Source organism: Hippoglossus hippoglossus, chromosome 4 (assembly GCF_009819705.1).
Source record: "Hippoglossus hippoglossus isolate fHipHip1 chromosome 4, fHipHip1.pri, whole genome shotgun sequence".
NCBI lineage: Eukaryota > Metazoa > Chordata > Actinopteri > Pleuronectiformes > Pleuronectidae > Hippoglossus > Hippoglossus hippoglossus.
The window spans coordinates 13,441,435-13,463,699 of NC_047154.1; the positions used below are offsets into that span (position 1 = coordinate 13,441,435).

The 22,265-nt window shown below is 43.9% G+C and overlaps 1 protein-coding gene across 12 annotated transcripts in view; it reads left to right on the forward strand.

The window, feature by feature from the left end:
• The window catches only part of elavl4 (ELAV like neuron-specific RNA binding protein 4), a 78,226-nt gene that overhangs the window by 14,472 nt on the left and 41,489 nt on the right, over nucleotides 1–22,265 (forward strand). For 2 of the 12 annotated variants that reach the window (XM_034583557.1, XM_034583561.1), the window contains 3 exons: nucleotides 16,572–16,658; nucleotides 20,859–21,105; nucleotides 21,812–21,880. In XM_034583557.1, the coding sequence (XP_034439448.1) occupies nucleotides 16,572–16,658; nucleotides 20,859–21,105; nucleotides 21,812–21,880 (403 nt within the window). The other 10 variants (XM_034583555.1, XM_034583556.1, XM_034583552.1 and 7 more) reach the window with 9 other exon arrangements.

Consider the following 22,265-nt stretch of genomic DNA (forward strand, 5'->3'; position numbering starts at 1 on the left):
ACTGCAACATTACAAATAACCAATGTGATGTCCGTGCTTATTGAAATAAAATGAGTGGTACAGGAACCTCGAGCTCCGTGCATGAGTTAAAGCCTATGCTGATCTTATGCATCATTATCAACAGTCATCTGAGGGATAATTATGCGCGTGCACGCACATAAAAGTCACCTCAACTGCTTTCTAGTGTCTGTGTGCGTGTTGATCCCCTCCATCAGCTCCGTTCTCCTCCTCCACTCTCATCCGCGAGCGCACGCGCCGCCCAGTCCGCACCTCGCCAGCCAATTGGAGGCGGCGCGCGAGGTGACTGGACTTTCCATAAATGGCTTTTTTCAGGAAATACACTGGGAGGTGTTTGACTCTGCTCGACTCTCTCTTTTCCTTCTCCTCTCGTCGCGTTGTTTTGTTTTTAGTTTTCTTTTATTTACCGAGCGCCAGTGCCTCCGCTGTCAGGTCCTGCCCATAGCACCGCTCGTGTTCCCTCCCTGTGCAGTCCCCGGCTCCGCTCCGCACCATACGTCCACTCGTCCTCTGAGGCACGCCGCTCCTCCACGCTCACTTCACCGGCTTTTTGCAGTTTTGTCCGTCAGGAACTCCGCCGTCAGCGTCCGTAGCACCGACACGAGAATGGTCATGGTGAGTAGGCTGCAGGCTTCACGGGGCGCACGGTCTCTGTAACGCACGTTTTCTTCTCTTTGTTGTGCGTGATTTCTGCGTAAAATTCCGCCGCAAGCTGGGATGTGTTAATACGGGGATATGTGTTGTACCGCAGCAGCAGGTGGAGCCGCGTTTTGTGTACAGCACACAACACTTTGCCTATCTGAATAATTATAAATCATTTGAATGGGAGTTCACTGAATCACACCTGTAGGGACACCGACTTCCCAAGCGCGTGTGTGTGTGCGTGCCTTCCCTCTGATATCATATAGTCCAAAATAACTCCATATTAACATTTAAATGCAAATTACGACTAAGCAACAAATCAGACCATTTTGTCGTAGTTGGAGAATAATAAAAAAACAAATTACAAAATCTTTACTCCACTCATTCTGTATGATAGTCCCTCCTGTGTGCGTTAAAGTGTTTGTGTTTAAAAGAAGAGAGAGAGACAAGCGGTGGGGGAGACCGAGTTAGTCCCTATACACACAGTCATGTAAATGTACATGGTGATTTTTACATGAACCCAGTAATAGCTAATTTATATACAGCGCTGTGCCGGCATCCTATTACCGTAGAGCCCGAGGCTGCAATCACTCTCCAAGAGCTGCGCCCCTGCGCCGCGCCGCCCGGCTCACTCAAGCGCGGAGCTCAGCAGCGATTGATTGCTTTGCTGGGATTCAGAGGCGCCTTTTCTCTGCCAAACACCAGGCTGAGGCTGGCGTGTGCCGACGAGGGCTGCGAGCCAGCCAGAGAGCGAAGGTGTTAACACCGAGGGGCTGGGGATGGGATGGGGACGTTGGAGGGGTGAGGCCAAGGGCTGAGAGGCAAGGCAAGAAGCCAATCGCGAGCTCTAAAGAAGAGCGAGGTTGGTGGGGAGTAGGGGGAGTGGGCGGGCTCTGACCTTCCAGCTGAGCAGGCGACTGGGCGGGTGGCTGCGAGGGGGAGGAGGGAGGGACTGGGGACGGGATGGAGGGAGGGGAGGGGAGGGGAGAGAGGAGGAGGGGAGGCTTGCTGCAGCCCAGCACTCTCATCCAGGCTCACCACTCTCCTCTCAGCATCTGTGGAAGAAGAAGGCGATGCTCGCTCCTCATGCCTCTGGGGCTCGCTGATAAGACTCCACATCCAGGAAACAGGACGAGAGGCAGAGTGCAGAAGGCGAGTGAGAGAAAGGGAGACCAAGTGTCAGAGTACAGGAAGAGAGTGAGCGAGGGAGAGAGTAGGGGATTCTCTTGGCTGAGGCGTTAGGTGTGTTGCTGCTGTGTGAGGAGAGAGACAGCGTGAGACCACGGCCGGCGTCTCCCAAATGGAGTGGAATGGGTTTAAGATGGTAAGGAGGAGGCTCACAGGCAGCCTGCCACTGTACTACCGTTTACATCGATGACCATTGTTGAATTTATAGGCAGCCTGCAGTGGCTGCAGTGTGACAGGCTCCTGTAGCACAGCCGATGCAGTGACAATGTTGGAACTATTTGTTGTGTTGAATGTTAAGTTTCCTCATACACAAGGTGGACAAAGCATGGGGGGGGGGCTCGTGTGTGGCGAGGTTTGCGGGCAGGATGAGAAATGGAGGTAGACAGGCGGTGGGGGGGGGGACGGAGAGCCAGATATCATGCTAATGGGAGAGGTGTGGAGGTAAGGAAAGCTGGGGAGAGGAACGGAGGAAGGGAAGAGTTAAATCGGGGGAAACAGCTCCCATTTTATGTTCAAGCTTGGTCTGGATGTGTCCCCCCCCCTCACCCTTTTTCCTGCCTTTGCGCCACTCTGAAATATTTACCTGCATGTAACACCGCAGCAGCAGAGGTGGGATGCCGACTATCGATTCTGAATGCACTACAAGAGGGAAGGGGGAAACTGTGGACGTGTGTGGGTTTGATATTCATGCATGCAAAGCAGTCCTTGTTAATTACGTGAGTAGACGTGTTATCCGTCATGCTGCTTGTGCACTCAGTGGGTGTGTGTGTTGTCCATGTGTTGTGCCAGAGCCGGAGAAAGATGGAGTAGGTGTGTTGGGAGTAATGCGCATGCCTGGATTGCAATATATGATCTGGCTGTAGTGGATTCTGGATTCTCTTAAGTGTGTGTGTGTGGGTGTGTGTGTGTGTGTGTGTCTGTGTGTGTGTGTGTGTGTGTGTGTGTGTGTGTGTGTGTGTGTGTGTGTGTGTGTGTGTGTGTTATTAACGGTTGTGTGAATGTATGTATTAGCAGGCAGGAGAGAAACTATGATCTATTAAACAATCCTCTTTTGCTCAGCTTCTTTACACTGACTCTAACTTTGCATCCATTCATCCATCACACCCCTTTGACACAGTGAGAGGTTAACTATTCATATGTTCTCCATAATTCACAGTAAGGCAGAGTTTTATTCCACAAACGGTACTGCGTCACCATTCTGACCACGCGGTCGATACCATTTCTTTTGCATTCTCGGTGCACCCATCGGTTTTCAAAATGGTTCTCCTACCATCAAGTGTACTGACTCCCTTTCGGCATTTGCATGAAGGCCAGTGGAAGCAATATCCATTTGTCAGCAGGTAAATGTTTGATTGTTTGCACACTGGCTTCTTTCCATCGGACGCAATCAAAATGCTAATTGAAAAACGACGGCGACTCCCCCCTGCTTTGTGACGCGGCTATAGCAGCGCCGCCTCGCTGGACGGTCAGGAGCAGCAGCTCGGTGTGGCATGGGTGGAGGGGGGCCTAGCAGGAACACGTGAGAGGACACATTAATGGGCGTCAATGCAGAGAAAGGGAGGGTATTGTTTTTATGTGTATACCAGCAGGGCAGGTGGCGCAGAAGAGATGGACACGGGGAATGAAAAGGAGCAGCTAGAGAGGGAATGTGGAATATTCATCAGTATTGGCGGAATCAGATACGAGTGTGCACCACGAGGCCTCCTGATGGGAACCAGCAGGACTAGACACACGCCATCATTTCAAGCGCGCGCACACACACACACACACACACACACACAAACACACACACACACACACACAGTGGCTCTATTACCCTGAGGCAGAACACCATGAGCTCCAAGGTTACACATAGTAGGATGGAGTGTGTGAAGAATTTATGAGCTACAGTCCAGGAACCCAATGTGTGCTTGGTGTTTCAAATGTAACTGAAGATCATAGAGAAATATAAGATATGAGGAGCAGTGTTTTTTTTTGTTTCTGAGGGGATTATAGGTCTGAGCAACAATGACGATGACTCATGGACGTCATGTAGAAATTGACTAAGAAATAAAAATAAAGTCGAAGCAAAAGGACAATCGAGGAATATTTCTCCGGCAATTCAATTACATGATCGCCTGTGCTGCGTTTTTTATGTCTGTGTTATTGGCTTTGTGCGTTTGTGTCAGCGTGAGTGTGTCTATCCGAGGAGCAACTGACGCATGTCCAGATGCAGAGTGACATGGTTAACTAGAGCCTGATTAAACACCAAGGAAATGGATCGAGCGAGCACTGGAGAGAAGTGGCTCAGGCAGGGAAACAATTGCCTCTTAATCTTCTTTTCTGTGCTCCTATGCTCAAACATTAGCTCTCTAGGTTTTACTGTTGATGGGTGTGCCGCATTATATATGTCGATAAACAGGCTGTTGCGTTTCATGGCGCAAGTGGAACGAGCAGACTTATTTACACGAGAGAGGAATTCCAGCTTAACCCTGCACGACCACCAAGTGCATAGATATTTTATATTTTTGCGCATCTACAGATAGTAAACTGCACTCAGTTTACAGTTTATTAAGAACATCAAGCCAAAAACCATGCAGTCAAATACACTCCTGCAGTAAATCCTAACTTCATGAAGATTATAATTATCAGTTTTTAATGAAATTGTTGTAGAGAGGTCATGATTTAATTTATAATTTTGGAGAATGTAGCTTGTGGTGCTGCTGAACTGCATTTTCCAGATATTTGTTTGTCTTACTTAGCTGCATTGATATACATGGCTTGGACAAAGTAATAGAAATAATAGAAACACCTGTTCATATAAACCAATACAGTTGATCAACAGCACGACAAACCACATCCTCCAAAATGAACATAAAGGTGAAACCACACCTCTTTAAAACTGTGTCAATGCAAACTTAACACCATAACCTTCATCTTTATCTACTGCTTATCCTGGAAGGGCAGAGGGGGTGGGATGGAGCCAATGTATAACCTTCATGAAGGTGGGATTTATTGCAGGATTGCTATGTTAGGCTGCATTAGATTAAGCTATAGTTGGAGTGATTGAAAAAAATATATTTTATAAGGCTGCACGACACAACCCAAAAAATATCTAAAGATAAAAAAATGTATATTGTCAATATCGATAATATTTGCGATGAACGTCAAACTATTTATTTTAAGTTTAAAGACTGATATTTGCTCCTGAGTGAAGGTTGTGGTTTTAAACTTGTTATACATTTTATGAACAGAGAATAACAACAACATTTGACAAACAGTATAACATTTTACTGCATACGCATCATATCGATATAACTTCCACTTCTCTTGTGTCGCTGTTGATGAAAGTTATATTGTATTATATTGTTTTATTGCACAGCCCTGGAAAATTACTTTTTCCTCATTTCCTTTTATTTCTAACAAACAAAATTTAATTGCTGTAAAGTACATTTCTTAAACAATTAGATCTTGCTCTGAACATTTGAGACCTATTGAGATAAACGAACAGACTGAGTCAGACCAGCGCTCTGCGGACGTATAAAAACACCTTCAAGCTGTTCTCCCAGGCCCAGTTATCTGCTGTGAGGCCAATTGGATAGTTTGCAGCTGTTATTACTTAACAGCAGAAAAACATACATTTAGATGGAAGTGGAATATGCACAGTGTGGGTGGAACCTGCTTGTGCAATGTTGCCCAGCATGTAGTGAATGCCTGGTATGGATTTTCATAAAGTCCACTTTGTAGAAGGACAGGAGGTAAACACCAGCTAAGTCGAAGGCCTTTAGCAATCTTATACTCTGTGTCAGGAGTGTATTGTCATGGCTGCAACTCTATTAATGTGGATTCAGTTTTTTGTAAAGAGAGTTTACCCTTCAGTTCATCAGTATCAGATACAGAGAGAGAAATGTCAAATGGTTGTGTGTGTGTGTGTGTGTGTGTGTGTGTGTGTGTGTGTGTGTGTGTGTGTGTGTGTGTGTGTGTGTGTGTGTGTGTGTGTGTGTATTTGTAGTATGGTTCATGATTGTAGCTGTGCATGTGTGAGATGTGTAACATACTGGTAATTTCCTCTCTAGCTTTTTGTAAAATGACCAGCCTCAGCTAGGCGTGTACCAAAACATGATATAGCAGAGACATATGGACACCAGTCAGTCAATTATAATTATATGTTAACTACATTATCTCTGAGTTTCAGAGTTGGGTTCTTTAGATAGACATGCTGGTGATATGTGAGGCAGAACTGAGCAGTTAGTTGTATTGCATTTGCTGAGCTCTTCCCCCAATAGTGCCAAGGAGCACAACTGGTGGTGTTGTTCAACATGTAAAGTGAAGCTTGGAAAAAATATTTTAAAAATAAATTTAAAGGCCATTCAGTCCTCCCTTGATCCACCATTAAGGGAAATTCTGAGCCACAATAGCATCAAAACAATTGTATCAATTCATCTGACACCTAAAAGTGTTACACTTACTGATATAGTGTACACTGCAGCAGCAAAACACAGTTTTTAAACTAGAATGTCTCCTAATGAAACCACATTTAAATTCACTACATCTGGATCTTTATGTAGATCTGCATCAAATTCCACACACTCATAGATATTAGTTCCTTAAACGTGTCTGATTTTTTCCATCAAGATCCATGAATTATTCTCTGAGAAATGAACTAAAATGTTGAAAAAATCAAAACGTAAAGAAAAGAAAAAGACAGTTTATCTTGATACGCACAAAAATGTAATGGGGTTTTCCTTGGGTCACCCTTTCATGGAAATTGGTTCAGTAGTTTTTGAGGAATACATTCAAACAAACAAACAAATGCTAATGAAAACATAACCTAGTTTGGTGGAGGTAAAATATTATTATAATAATATTATTTTCCCAAACAAAGCATCTATGTGCTCAGCTATATTTAAAACAGTGTGGTCGACTGATGGTTAAAATATACTGTAGGCTGCTACTACTAAGTATAGATCTGATGTGTGTGACACAACACTGAGATACAGCTGAAGCAGACAAAGACATTTCTATTTGCCCCTTACAGTCGAGGTAAGAGGTTCTGCTATTGCCTTGGCACATTTTGTGTGAGCACATTATGTGTACATCAGCGTTTTGGTAGTACAGAGCCCGTTCAAATATCACTACATTTTTTATTTTCTTGAAATGTCTTTTCCACTTTTCTTTAAACAAAAGCTGGATGGAAACATCTAATGAGCCAAAAGCCTGTTTGAATAAGAAGCTGCTGTAACAATCTCTGTCCCAATTAGCATGCTTTGGTTTTTAAATATTCCTTTTGTGTGAAGCCTAAACACACATGAAGACTCACAAAACGGTCACGTTGAAAATTTAATAGGCTTCCACAGTGATTTCCTTCATTTATTTAAAATGTGTTTTTTTTTTAAAAGCTGGAATCTGAGAGGCATGGAAAGGCATTCTGCTGTGAGGGGAGCAGCATTCACAAATACTAGACCTAATTCCTTTGGCAGCAGCTCAAACTGCTACAGACAGACACATAATCAGCTGGGGAGTGTTAGCGCCTCAGCCCACTAGCAAACACAGGACCGAGCCCTTGTTGTGCATCGCTGCTTTTCAGAATAAATATCCCGATGGAAAATACAGTGGGAGGAAAGAGGTATTCGTGTGTATATAGCTCTTTGTTCAGTCAAAGATACAGAAGGAGAGAGGAACACTGGCTTTCTTAGCTACTTTACTGCTCCCTCTGTCTCTCTCTCTCTCTCTCTCTCTCTGCCTCCCTCCCTCCCCCTCTTTCTCTCATCCTCCGCTGTACCCTGTGTGTTTTGGTATTCATACAGATGTTTGGATATGAGTGGCAGTTCCTCCTGAGACTGTGCACAAGCGGCTGACTCGTCTCATCTGCATTTTGCATCCCAGGAAAAAAAGAGAACAGAAAGCAGCGGAAAGCATCAGCAGGCAGGCTGTGTGTGTGTGTGTGTGTGTGTGTGTGTGTGTGTGTGTGTGTGTGTGTGTGTGTGTGTGTGCTTGTGTGTGTGTGAGAGAGAGAGAGAGAGAAAGAAAGAAAGTCAGTGTGTGTGTGTGTGTGCGTGCGTTGTCTGTTGTTTGTCTTTGGCAGCTTAAGTAGCCCCAGCGCTGTTGCCGTGTGATGTTTAAAGGACATTTCAAGGTCACGCTTTCGACAGGCCTCACCGCCTCTGACATATTAAACATTTATATATTTCTGTAACCAGATGAATTATAGATTTAACATGCAACTGAACATGCTACAAAATGGCACCATTGTGCTCGGTAATAGACACTTTGGGGCAAACACAGCTTCCCTCACAACATCCTTTAGCCTGCCTCATGTCATCAATAGCAACGCTAACACAAGGCAAAAAGGCTGATGTTGCTCTGTGCAGTAAACTAAGACACTGGAGAACCCCGCAGTGGCAGGAGAGGGTTTACACAAAGTCCATCTGCAAGTCAGTTGTGGTCGGTGGCTCATAAAGATAGGGGCAGCTGTACGTAAAGATCATAAAGCTGGAACTGACAGTTCTCATCTATCTACTGCGATATATCTTTCTGGAGGAGGAAGATAATACCAGACTATTTTCTCTCATCAGTCTGTGGTTTGTTTTCTTTTTACGTAGACAAGAGGTAACCAACCACGTCAGGGGGTAGTTAGAGCAGCGGTTCTCACCCCTGGGGGTCCAGGGCGCACTGCCAGGGGGTTCAAGAAATGTTTCAAGATTACTCCATTAAAATGATCATGATATACGGGTCGTCTGTGTTGATGTGGTGAGATCTTTTAAATACAAATCTAATATCTTTCCAAGACATTTCAGTCAATCAAATTTTATTTTTATAGCCTCTATTCACAAATCACAATTTGCCTCATGGGGCTTAACAAGGCGCCTCTGAAAAAAAAAAAAATTTAACAGGGAGAAAAAAAATGCGGAAAAGTAAGAGAGAGTCACAAGTGAGGGATCCCTCTCGGGACGGACAAAAGTGCAAGAGATGTGACATGTAACAAAAGCACATTGACGAAATAACAATATTTACATCATTCACGAGAAAAGAAGTGAATCAATGTTCAAAGTATTTCTACAAAAGAAAAGGGAGCAGCAATGACGATTTTTATGGTTGCAGTATAGCCAATGTATATATGTAGAGGCCTATTGTATTATTTCTCATGTGTTGTTCTCTCACATAACATAGCATAAGTAGAAACAAAATAGGCAATGTAAAATTGTACCAAGGTCACACTGTTTATGAGGGGGTCCCTCTGAATATTTTCTATCTGGTAGTGTGTGTGTGTGTGTGGGGGGGGGGTCCTTGAGTTAGAAAGCCACAGATTGAGATAGTCACTCTGATAATGGAGGTGTTTGTCCAAACAGGTTTATGGATTCACAATCATTGCACATTTCCTTTCAATGGACAGGAATGCTCCATTTACTATACAGTTTATATGGAAATAGGGGGGAGAATCTAAATTCCAGTGCTTATCAAAACTGATTAATGTCAGCAGCAGCGACCACCAGCACCTGCCAAGATGATACATATGGGGAGGAAAAAAAATAAAAAAGAGTGGGAACAGCGAAATGATAGATGTGTGCTATCACGCAGATCTGCAGCTCTTACACCACAGGCTGTCAGAACTAAAACGTCACTGCAGGATTTTATATGGCAATCAGCCACCACCCCTCTATATGTTGCCTCCCCTGGCTCGCGCTACAGTATGTGAGCAGAGATAGTCTCCTGTGGGCATTTTCAATTACTCCGCACTGTACAGCAGGAGGGAGGGGTGGGGTGGGGGGCTTAATCTGCTCATTTGAATGCACGCCACACTTAATGTTTTAGCTGGTGTGCCACGGGCCTCGACTGTTAGCGGCGCCCGTATACATTTAGGCTTTTGTGCCTCGCTCGCGCTCTCCCCTCTTCTCCAGTGCAGTCGGTGCCATTTCTCATTGTACCACTCCCACACCAAGTTGCACCGAGATAAAGATTTTCACAGAAGATTGGCTCGCGATAAATTCTCAAGTCAAACTCCAAATTGATTGTGTAATTACTGGTACAGAGCAATGCTATGGCATTTGGAAAGTAGCTGAAATAGTTGAGCTATTTCAATGACAGTGTATTAAAAAAAAAAGGGTTTGAAAGCATAAAGAAATCTGGTTCAAATGGCAGAGGCAGATCTAGGGGGGCACTGGCCCAAGATTAATTTCATTTGTCCCCTGAAGTGCTTTCTTTTTTCTTTTTGAATAAACTAGTCACAATAAATAAGGGAATTAATTAAGAATTTTCATTTTCTTTGTTTTTTTTTAAAAACACAATGTGCTTGAACAAGGAACAATTTTCTAAATATATTCAATGCGCTGTAGAGCTAACAGTACACAATAGATTACTTAAATGTGCACCATACTGACTCAATCTGATTTGTGCACAGATGTTGGACATATCATTTGGCCCCTTTGTGGCTCCTGACTTAGAAAAATGCTAAACACGCCATTGTTATGTCGTCATCAATGCTTAACTGGGCTCAAAAAAGATATTCGTCATGTGAAAAAAAGAAATGGAATAATCTGACATTTTATCATGTCACTCAGCATAAAAAGAAGGATGTCAGGAGATTTCCTCGAGGATAAATAGAAAGTTTCAGCTCGTGTCTCTATCAGCGATGCAGTCGTCTCTGCTACAACTACATGTAGTTTCCAGTTATTCATTGCCTCCATCACTGTTTACTCATTAAGACAGATGATGGACGGCTGTCCTTTTCCCTTCCAGCTATTTGATTATATGAGCTCTGGTTCGGAGCTGAATCAATAACCAGATTAGCCGGGCACACGATGCATTTACACACACACACGCACGCACGCACGCACGCACGCACGCACGCACGCACGCACGCACACACTCACACATACACCCAGACACACCCTCACACAGTACCCAAGGCTGTGGAATGAATTCTTGAGTGCAACGGTTGGTTGGTGTCTGTGTGATTTAGCTCTGTGCCTTTGCTGCAAGGCACACGCACACTCACACACACTCTCTCACACACACACTCACACACACACACACACACACAGGCCGGCAGGATGTGTGTGAGATGCAGCTGATGGGGGGAAACAGTGATTAGATTAGGAAGAGCTCTGCCTCTGCTTAGCAGCCGGGCCAGCGTGCCTCTCTCTCTCTCTCCCTTGGTCTCTGTGTAAGTGCTGTGCTGTAGGTTTTGTTCTTATCGTGCACCTCCAGGCTGTTTATAGCTTTTTAAATACCTGCTCAACAAAGCCAATATTACCACTTCCAGCCTCGAAACTGTTTTAATCAGAACTCCATGTGTGAATTATACAGAAAATTTAGTTCAGTTGGAGAAGTTTACAAATGTCTTATTCCGCTGCTCTCGCATTTTCAGGAGGTTGCTTTAGCCTCTTATCTTGTTATTCAAGGCCCCCTTTTTTTAAATATATACAGCAAGCATGGCTGTGGGCTTGAGGAATATATGTAGTTGTTCAGTTTGAAATAGCATGGCTCTGCTGAATTGCTTATTTCTGACCTGAGACATGCAGGTGGGTACAGTAACAGTGTATAGTGGGAAGCTGAGTTGAGTAAGTCTGCATACTTTTGTTTATAATGTTTGTTTAGGTGCGCGTTAGTGTATGTCAGTGCTAAAGATAGCGGCTAGCATCGCAAAAATGGCCGCTTGCCTGCACAGGTGCACGACCGCGTTCACTTGCCAGCTACATGGGGAGGTGGTGTCCTCGCTCATGACACATGGTGCTGACTCAGATGGATCAGGGCTGCCTGCTCTCCTTACCTCACTGTCTTGTTTCTGCGTCCTCTCTATCCTCCGTCCCACCGGCCCGGCTGAAAGCTACTTCGGCTTCGTCTAAGAAACGAGCACTGCACAGAAGCCATTCCTCCTGAAAATGCAACCCAGAGTAGTGCAGGTTTTTGTCAACGCAGTGCTTTAGACGCTCTTGCAGTGTCACTTTTATTTATTCAGAGAACAATCGCAGCGAGTACAAAAAAAAAACAGGTTAGATCTTAACGTAGTCGTGGCAAGCGTGATATTTGTGTTATGAAAGACAGAGCGAGAGGGGAAAAAAGCCCTGTTGGGAAGAATCAACCTTTTATGTCATTTTAAGTGACAGGCGTGATGTAGGCCTACTATAGGCTGACAGTGATCTTCCTGTCCTGTCTCTCCTGCTTTATTTTTACCCCTTTACTCATATTCCCATTCTTTCTCTCCTCACCAACCACAGAGACATGGTTAATATGTCCTGAATAGGCATCAACACATTAGAGAGATATCATCTCTGCTGAAACCTTTAGCCACATTAATGACATTTAATTAAGGATGGGATCCCATGTAGGGGATGAGACAATGATTTAGCCTCTTTAATCCACCAAAATGTCCTTGCTAAGAGCCTCGACGAAGATCACTCCCATCCATCACACCCAGGGACTACAGCGGGACAGACAGCGATGCACAGCGCAGACATCTCTCTGATTTGACTGAGCTAGAAGTCGAGGTGCTGGCTGCGGCAGCCAGAACTGGAAGAAAGGCTGGCGAGCTGCTGTTGATGGGGATTTTATGCTGTTTGAGGGAAGACTGCTGATGGGATGGTGTCGCTGCATTGATTTACAGCTGAGGATTTGATAGAGAAATAGGGGTCAGGGGCATTGAGTCAGGGAACATTCCTGGCGCAGGAGCGAATCAAGGGGAATTTTGATGAGGACCTGAGAGGCCAGGCCAGGGCTGGGGCTGAGGGACAGGGACTTGGGCTGACAGGCAAGGCCGGGACTTCAATTCCAAGGCCCAGTCCCAGCGCTGCAGGCTCAAGCCAAACAGCTAGGCAGGTGTCCAGCTGATCTCACACCCCCGCAAGGGAGGAACTGCAGAGCATCAGTCACTAGAGCTGCACAAATTGAAGTGTCATCTCCAGAGTCAAGATGCTCACCAATTTTCTGCATGCGTTGGTGCAGAGTTGGGATTCAGCCAGTGGACAAATGGCTCCAAGTCCGCCTACAGACTTGGCTGAGCAAAGGAGACTTTAGTGTGTGTGCGTGTGTGTGTGTGTGTGTGTGTGTGCGCGCGTGTGTGTTTCGTCTGTGTGTGTGAGAGAGAATGTAACCATGTATTTGTGGAGCACCGCAGGTCGTCAGGGTCATTGCCTTTGAATGGATGATTGAAGTAGTTGTAGAAAAAGGTTTTTAGATAAAAAAAAAAACTTAAAACAATATCTACAAAAAATAGAAAAAGTCTCATTGCTTACAGACATTGGATATTTAAAAAGAAGAACATACTCACCCTACAAATGTCTGTGGTATATAAATATTTATATTATTAAATAAATCCTGTCCGACATACCCTTCGGCAATTGGTCGTATCCTGTCATCTCCTGACCTGTGACCTCTCACAAGTGTGTGCCGATTACCCAAGGGCTGTGAGGAAGTGTGTGGGAAAGCTGCATCGATTTCACTGAAGACCGAAACATCACAAAAAGGGAGAGAAGAGAGGACGGGGAAAAAGTCAAGCCAAAGTTAAATGAAAAATTGCTTACATACACGTCTTGCACGGTCTGGAACATTTATTATTCCGAGTCACACAGAGAGAAAAGAGGTGGAGGAGGATAGAAGAAGAGAAGAATCCATTTGGTAAAGTAGATGCAGATCGATGAGACTGGAGGCAGGCGGGCCAGAGTGCAAAAGAGGAGGGGTGTGTGTCTCGGTGTGTGTTGGCGAGTGTCTGTGTGTGCTTGCGTGCATGAGGCGTCCCAGATTACTTTCCATGATTGATCCGGCCCAGCATCCGTCTGACCTGCAGGACGTTTCAGAGCTCAGAAGACACTGGTGGAGGTGGAGAGACGGCGCGAGGGAGAGAGACGGCCAGGAATAAAGGGAGAGGAGAGAGAAAAATAAAAATCAATAGCGCAGAGAGCATTACAGGGAACTCGACTGGCCAAGAAACTGAGATAGTAAAGTCGTATTAATCTCTTTGTGTCTCAGTCGGTTTGATAGGAACTCCAATTCAGTATCACTTTAGGGGACTGAAAGGGAGTTTTAGTCGACTTTAATAGCATCTGGTGGGGCAACATATGGCACGTACTGTCAGTATCAATTCAAACGTGAGTTTTGTATGTGTATCTGCATCTAGTGATAAATTAGAACTAGGTCATTAATCAAATTAGGTAGTGGCATTGTATTTTCTCACATTGACAAGCCAAATTATGTGTACGAAATTTGAATAAGACGCATAATGCAATCACAAAAAAATGTATATCTAAAGCCCGATGGTGAGGCGAAGTCTAACAAGTCAGATGGGTGCATGCTGGCTCCATTTTGTAGCTGCCAGGCAGTGTGTCTATCAGCGAAGAGATCCTGCAGCACAGTGTCTCCTCTGCGGTCTCTTCCGCCTCCATCTATCCCGGCCAAGTCAGGCTAAATTGATTGTCTCAGCTCTGTAAGAGAAGGAAGGGGAAGGAAGGCTGCGCCCGGACGGGGACATAAAGTGGTGGTTTTATAGTGTTAAAGCAGTGGAGGAGCGATGAAGGTGAAAGAGGACGGGAGACGAAGACAAACGCCTCATTGGTTTAACTTAATTGTAACTCATACCACAGAAAGCATCCTGTAATGGAATTATATACATTTAATCTAAAAGAAAGCTCGTCTGTGTCTTTGGTATTTTCAACTCAAAACAAACGTGTATATATACCGTATATATCCCCCCCCCCCCTCCTTGCTGTAGACGGGTGAGGCTCGTCTTGTTCGACTGCAGCACCCAGACACCACTGGCCGGGAGCCCAAGGAGACAGGAAGCACTTTTGCGGCATCAAATATTAATGGCGTTATAGAGTGTATTGATTATATAATAAGTTTTCCCAGCATCTGAGCACCAACTGAAATGTATTCCCTGAATAATTGAAACTGTATCCATGAGCGGGTTTTTCATCTCAATGGCTGGCGAACGTAATTGCATTGCGCCCTTATTCCATTGTTATTTGAGATTTTATCAGGAGACGCACGTGTGTGTTCGTGTGATAAATGCCAGGACAGTGAGAATATGAAGATGAGATTGCCTGTGTGTGTGTTTGTGTGTTGTGCCCGAGACTGTGTTTGTTTTAGCGAATGGTTGAGCCTTCAATATTGAGCACTGAGTAGTGTTTTTAAAAGTGGGATGCGGGGACTCAAACGCACTTGTGAGAAATGTAATATTCCTTTTTGCCGACATATGCTCCCTTGCGCCGCTGCTGAAATTTGCTGAAAATGGAGACTCATACGCATCTGCTTGCTGCTTCTTACATTTCAATCACCACATTCGTACATGCTACAATGACACTGCCCCCGTCACTGCTTGCTGCAGAACGCCATCCACTTTCGCACTGACATAGTAAAATGTAAAATGATGGCTTTGATGTTTCACCTCTGCCTAACGTTTCCTTTTTTCAGGTTAGCTTTTCAAAGTCACTTTTTTAACATACAGGCTATATACAGCATGTTGTCCTCTACCCTCTTAATAAGATGTATACTGTATGTGGTGGATTCAAATCGTAACTAGCGTGGGCACCTTAGCCCCGGGGGTGTAGCTATCCCCGGTACTGTCCACTCGGCTTTTTCAAATGGTTAGAATTACACCTGATGAGCTTTGACACAGTTGCAATATTGACCTACAACAGCTACAAACCTGAAAATGTTGATGTGCAGTGGATTTTGAATGAAAACAAACAACAACAAAATTGCTCCTAAGCATTTTCTGATTTGTCCCAGTCGGATTTGAAAATGTTTTTACACAGTCTTTATTCAACAGTGACACTGTCGTCTACCCCAGACTAAAACAAAGATGGCTCTGAACTTGATTTTTCTACACGATCATTCCAAAACTATTCACTATTCTCTCACCTTCCTGCCAGTACAACCAATATCCTTTGTCCTCTTTTCTACCCTGACCTCTCAGCCCCTCTGTATCTTCTTTTTCTCCCTTTCAAGCTGACAGTTCACTCTCATTTAGACCTCCATTATGCATTCCTGCCTAAGTTTACAAGACACATTGACAACAGAGCGTGTACCGACTCTCTCCTCCCCCACCTCTGTCTCTCCATTTCTTTGAAGTATTGAAAATGTCTTCCCCATTACTCAGCCCTCGCCTTTTCCTCTTCCTCCTCCTCCACCCATCTGATCCCTCACTCCGGCTCTTCATCTCTCTAAAGGAGTAAATGAAGGCAGAGGTCATCCCTCCTCTCTTCCTCCTCTCCTGCTAAATTGGCTGCTTGCAGCATCCGTAGATGGCTGCAAGCGTTTAAGCCCTGTGCTCTGGAGAGCCGCTGAACAGACTTCCTGCTCATTTGTGGCGTTTCTGTCTCTTCAACCACCGGCTTGTTTACAAGGGGGAAACCCTCATTATAGACTCTGCCAAGGTCATTGCATGCAGTCGCCACAACAATCTGCTGCCTTCGACACACACATCTTTTTACTCAATCCACCATGAAGGTATTCAGATATTAAAACACACGGAAAAACATTTTCTTTGTCATTCCATTTTCCAAATCCTAATCATCACTCTAATTGTTTTTCACTATTTTCAAAACCCCCCCCAAAAAATCCAGAGCCACTCGTCTTTGTTTTAGTTTGACTGGTGGAACGAAAGTAAAGGTGAAGCTGTACTTTTTCTAGCGGGTCGCCATTTTCCCCTCCATTCCCCTAAATCCCAGTGCAACCCTAACCTTGCAAAGTGAGTGTGTGATGCTGACGGTGGGCTGTGCGTCCCTCCCTCCCTGTGCTCCGCTCCATAGGGGTCGACAGAGACACAGTGGCGTCAGGCAGAGCTCCCACAGCTCCAGGGCTGGGCAGAGAAGGGATTGCTGACACAGCCAAAGATGGTAAGGAGACGACTGCTGCCAAATGGATGGCCCAGCCATTTTACATACCCATGAAGTGATATGATCTGATATTGTAATGTATTTACATCCATAAGTGGTGGTGGTGGTGGTGATGCTGCTGACTGAGACAGGTGGAAATGGTTCTGCAGAGACGTTTGAGGAAGCCAATAGATAAAGTTGCACTCTTCTGTCTAGTATTTCTTTCAATATATATGTATATATGAATGTTTAAGTGTATAAAAACATCCATTATAAATCAACCAGGATGTTTAGTGATCATTTATACATACATATCTGCAGCCGTGGGCATTTCTAATGGACCTTTGCCTACTTGCAGACACATCAAGATTTAAGTTGCTCACCACTATCTTGCTTCTAATTTCTTTCTCTCTCTCTCTCTCTCTCTCTCTCTCATGTATTGACCACTCACGCACCTTTTAAAAATGTCTAAGTAATAGGTCCCTCCCATGCACTTTGCTTTATAGTTACTGCAACCTCAGCATTGCTCGAGTCCAGCTGCATCGATTCATCATTCCTAAGATGCCTAGTCAAGAATGACCTCAGGGTATCTTTCAACATAAAACGGAAAAACTATTTATTCTTAACTCTACTGGACGCCCTATCGCAAATTGTTGAAATTGAAATCACGATTCGTTACCGTTATCAGGTTTTTTTTGTCCATAACAAACTTTTCTCTCACTCACTCGAACTGCTGGTTTTCTGTTAGAGCCCTGTCACACACGCACTAATGCAAAGTGAATATCCCAGGGCAAAGTACACCAAAGTTGAACTTCTACACTACCATTTGTTTTGCTACAGAAAGTGAATGTTTCATTCGCCTTCTGGCTTCTATGTGAGAAAGTAGGGGGGGCTTGTTTTAATGCAGCACAATCATTGTCAATTACAGACGAGATCACTTAAAGGTGTGAGTCAAGATCATCATTTTATTATATTAAATCGTGCAGCCGAATTACATAAGTTTCTTTCAGGTATAAGAACCAGTTCTGGCTGTGAGTCCTACACAAGCAAGGTTTTAGCAAATGAGTTAAAGAAGCTGCGTCTGGAGACTGAGAGCCCGAGAAGGCTGCGTGTTGTACCCAGTCAGCAGGACGTGCAGTGAGTTCACGGTGGGAGAGCAGGGACAGCTCGAGTGCTCACAACCAACATGAAGTGGACTGCTGAGCAGCACAAGAGCTGGTGGGCAGGGACAAGGAGAGGGATATAATTGGCCACTGGGACTCGGCAGGTCCCTGTTAATTAGAGGCAGCCATTTTGGTGTAAAAAAAATCCTCAGAAAACATCCCATGGAGTTGAAAGTCTCTCTGACAGAACGGAGCCTAGCAGGGAATGTAAACAGATTTAATAAGGCTCGCTCCAATCAACTCTGGCAAGATATGATTCTCTCCTTCCACTCCGCTCACTCTCTTTCTTTCTCTCTCTCTCTCTCTCTCTCCCTCTGTCGCTCTCTGCCCCCTCTGTCTTTCACGGTTTCTCTGTATCTATGTCGTGCTAGAGTGGAGAGTGATTAGGGAAAGATATCGTCAAAAGAACAATTTGCATGCAGCTCTCATCTTGAGAGCTTTTAGACATCTCCCTGTCTGTTTGTTTTCTGCTATGGGCTTGGGCCATTGTTCTCTCTCAGTGCGTGTGTGAGTGAGTGAGTGAGTGAGTGAGTGAGTGCACTGCATATGCCACATTGTGAATGCATGGGCGTCACTGTGTGTGTGTGTGTGTGTGTGTGTGTGTGTGTGTGTGTGTGTGTGTGTGTGTGTGTGTGTGTGTGTGTGTGTGTGTGTGTGTGTTGAGAGGATGGAAACTGTTGGTGCACCTCTTTAACACATAGATGGATGAAAAGAAAATCACTAAATAATGAAAATAATGAGCCAAAGAAACATGGATTCTTTACACCCATGTAAGCACCCATAAGCCATCCCATAATACTGTTTTTATAATTGGCAAGAGGGGAATTTAATTAAGTAATGTAAATCTTATAGAGCCAATAACAGTCTCACATATATAAGTACTAGAAGGCTGTGCTGGATCACACCGATATCAATAATCTTGAAATATATAAAAAATATTTCCTATTTTGAATAAAGAGCAAATTATTGTTTTATTACAAATGCTCATATTGGTCGTAGTATTTGCAGATTGGTAGTGGAGTCATTTGTTTGCCTTCTGTTTTATTTCTCACTACATGTTCACTAGGTAACAGATAAAAGCAGAGCGATTAAAGCCGAGAAGTACGTGTATCGTAAATGATTTTGAGAAACTATTTCTGGACAAACTGTGAAATTTTTCAATTCTGCTTTGAGATATATTATTAGAACACAGGTCCAATCTTTTTGATAATCCAGAAATAGAGCGAAGCACGACTTGTGTGCCGTTTCTCCTTCGCTGAAACCAGCCCTGCTTCCAAGTGCAGCCTGTCTGTGTGTGTGTGTACTTTAGAATAGTTAAAAATAGATCCGCAGCTGAATGGTGGAACAGGGGGAAGGGAGAGATCTGAGTGATGACTTTAAAAATTTGATTGAATCAGATTAAAGATTTTTTATTTTGCATCTTAATTTGGATTTCAGCATGTTAGGTCACTACAGCGCTGCTGCATCACAGGATCTGAACAGGCCTTTTTCTAGACCTTGCAATAGTTTATCATGGATATTTATGCAGAATCAGAAACACAGTCGAGTCCAACAAAAAATGGCTTTTGCGGGCAGATGCCAATATGAGGGATTCAAACATTTTCGATACCAATAAATTAGCCAATATACATATATATTTAAAATAACTGCTGATGTCGTAACCAAAACTTTATGAGAAAAAAATATATGTTAGTTTACAGTTTAACCAAAAGCTAACTATAAATGAAAAGAAAAAACAATATATAGAATATGAATTAAGGAAAAAAAACTGTTTATGGAATGTGCAAAGATTAATCACATCTTTTCAGCACCGTTTATTCTTTGAAATAAAACTATAAACACCGATACCAATAACTCTGGAACTGTATTGGTCGAGCTCCAATATTAATATGATACTGATCTAATATAAATGCAGGGAGAGACGCTGCAGGATATTGAAAAGAGAATAAACATAGATAACCAACATGTCAGCAGTTAGTTTACAGTCTGATAATCAAGCATCGAGACAGAATGATGCTCGCTATGCTTCACTGCCGCCATCTTCTTTCTTGTTTTATCTTTCCACCATTTAGTGATTAGACTTAGTTGTGTCGACTCCTTTTTTTCCCCACCTCACACACATTCACGCAACAGAAGCCATTAAGTTGATCAAACAAATGTGGTTTTTTATGCAAATGTATGAATAATTTCACTTCACACATTTCTATCGTTGGAGAATAATGTTCACTCTGAATACGCATTTGTATTAAATATGAACCAAGGTGCTCTGGTAGAAAAGCAAAGTGCAACCTCGTCCTTCCTCCTCCAGCTCCATCTCACCTTCTTTTCCCCCTGCTGTTTCCTCACACTCACACCAGGCTCACAGTTCCTTCATGAACACTTTGATCCTGAGGTGCTCTGTGAAAAACAGATACCAAAACACAAACTTCTCTCTGTCACAGCAGCAGCATCAGCAGCAGGGTTGCGAGCCGAAGGGGCTGCCCTCGTCTCTGTCCCTGCCCACAAACCCCAGTAGGGATCAGACAGATGTAGCGACACCTCTCATTATTCTTTCTAAATATTCAGTAATTTATCGTGTCTGTGTCCGGTGTTAGTTGTTTTTCTCAATGTCTAGACATGTGTCATAATGTGTACAGTGTGTTCACTATTTGTGTTTTTCCATATTAGGGTTTATTCATGTTTCAATGTGTTGATTACATGTTGATGATGTGTGACACTGTGACACAAGAGGTAATAAATTGGTGACAGCATTGCTCGTCACACATAAAATTAAATACTGCAATTCCTAAAAATATGATAATCATATTATTATATATATATATATATATACTAAAATAAAGCTACTTGATTTCAAAGGCACTTTTGCTCCAGATTGTTGAATTTAATGCAACAAAAATCATGCTTTTTAGAAAAGAAGTTTGTGAAGAGTCTAGTTTGCTTTAATACATATTCATTGTGCCTGATTACTAAAAAACAGCACAGAAATTGTAATGAAAGCTTTCCCTCTTTTTCTGCTTCCTCCCTCTCCTTGCCTCTCCCAATCTCTTCTCTTCTCCAGATCATCAGTAACATGGAGGCTACAGTGACAAACGGCCCCAGCGGAGGAGGCAACACGGCCAACGGGCCGACCACCAACAGCCGTGGCTGCCCCTCGCCCATGCAGACCGGCCCCTCAAACGACGACAGCAAGACCAACCTCATCGTCAACTACCTGCCCCAGAACATGACCCAGGAAGAGTTCCGCAGCCTGTTCGGTAGCATCGGCGAGATCGAGTCCTGCAAGCTGGTTCGCGACAAAATCACAGGTAAATGTGTTGTAGTGTCGCTGCTACTGTTTCCCCAAGATTTCTACATTTTTATGAACTGAAAATATTATCTGCTCAGCCACATTATAATTTGAGGTGCGTCCAGATACAAAAGATATCATATAGCCTTTTTCCACCATAGTGAACAGAGTGCTAGTGCTGGTTCAGAGCTGGTTCAACTACTGCACCTTTAAAGAACAAGTTTGCTTTCCCATGGGCTGAAGCCGCCTTAGAGCCACTTCATTATCTCTGATTTCGCAACTCTTGTGCCGACTTAAAGACAGGGCTGGTAGATTACACAAATATATCGCTAATCTGTGATTGGCAGCCTAGACATTGACACTGCACCTTTTCCAGTGCAATGGTATGATGCCAGTTCAAGCTAAAGTTGCTTCAGTGGAATCATTTAAAGAATTGTCTTACACAAGGAGAAACACATCTCTGCCCTCTGAGCGTGTTCGATAGCTGCGACTCAGCAATGCACCAAAGTGCCACATGTTCTCCAGAGGTGTTTAAATTAAGCAGCACTTCGTGTTGCTAATCGTGGCTGTAATCTGGGCATAGTGGCTGTGTGGGTGGCCATATAGCAGATGGATCGGGGTGGGGGGTGTGGGGGGGGGTGTTGCAGCTCTGTGATAATGCTCCATAATGGCTTTCATTTTAGATCCTACTTACTGACACTCTTCTCCTGATAATCTCATTAAAGAGCACCAGACAGGCGGGCAGGCAGTCGAGATCATCGAGCCATTCGCGGAGAGCGGAAAGACAAAGCAAGGCAAGGAGAGTAAACATGCACTTACACCGATATATAATCACAGAATTAGATTTCCTATGATAGTGTTAGTTTGTTCAGATTAAGTTTAGTTAAGGTTAAGTTAAGAAAGGCCCATGGTGGATGACTGTAAAACAAAGGTGGCTACTGGCCCCCGCGACCCCCTGTCGTCTCCTGGTCTCTCTGTCTTTGAAGTGTGTTTCAGCAGCTCTACGATTCCTCTTTAGAACCATCCTCCTCTTCCTCCATAATGAGCCACAAAATGGAGCCTGAGGGTTAGAGATGCCGGGATAATGGAGCACAGTGTGAACAAAAATAACACTGTGATACCACATGGTACCATCATCTCCATCACCATGTTCTCTTCAGCCGATTTTCCCTTTAAGTG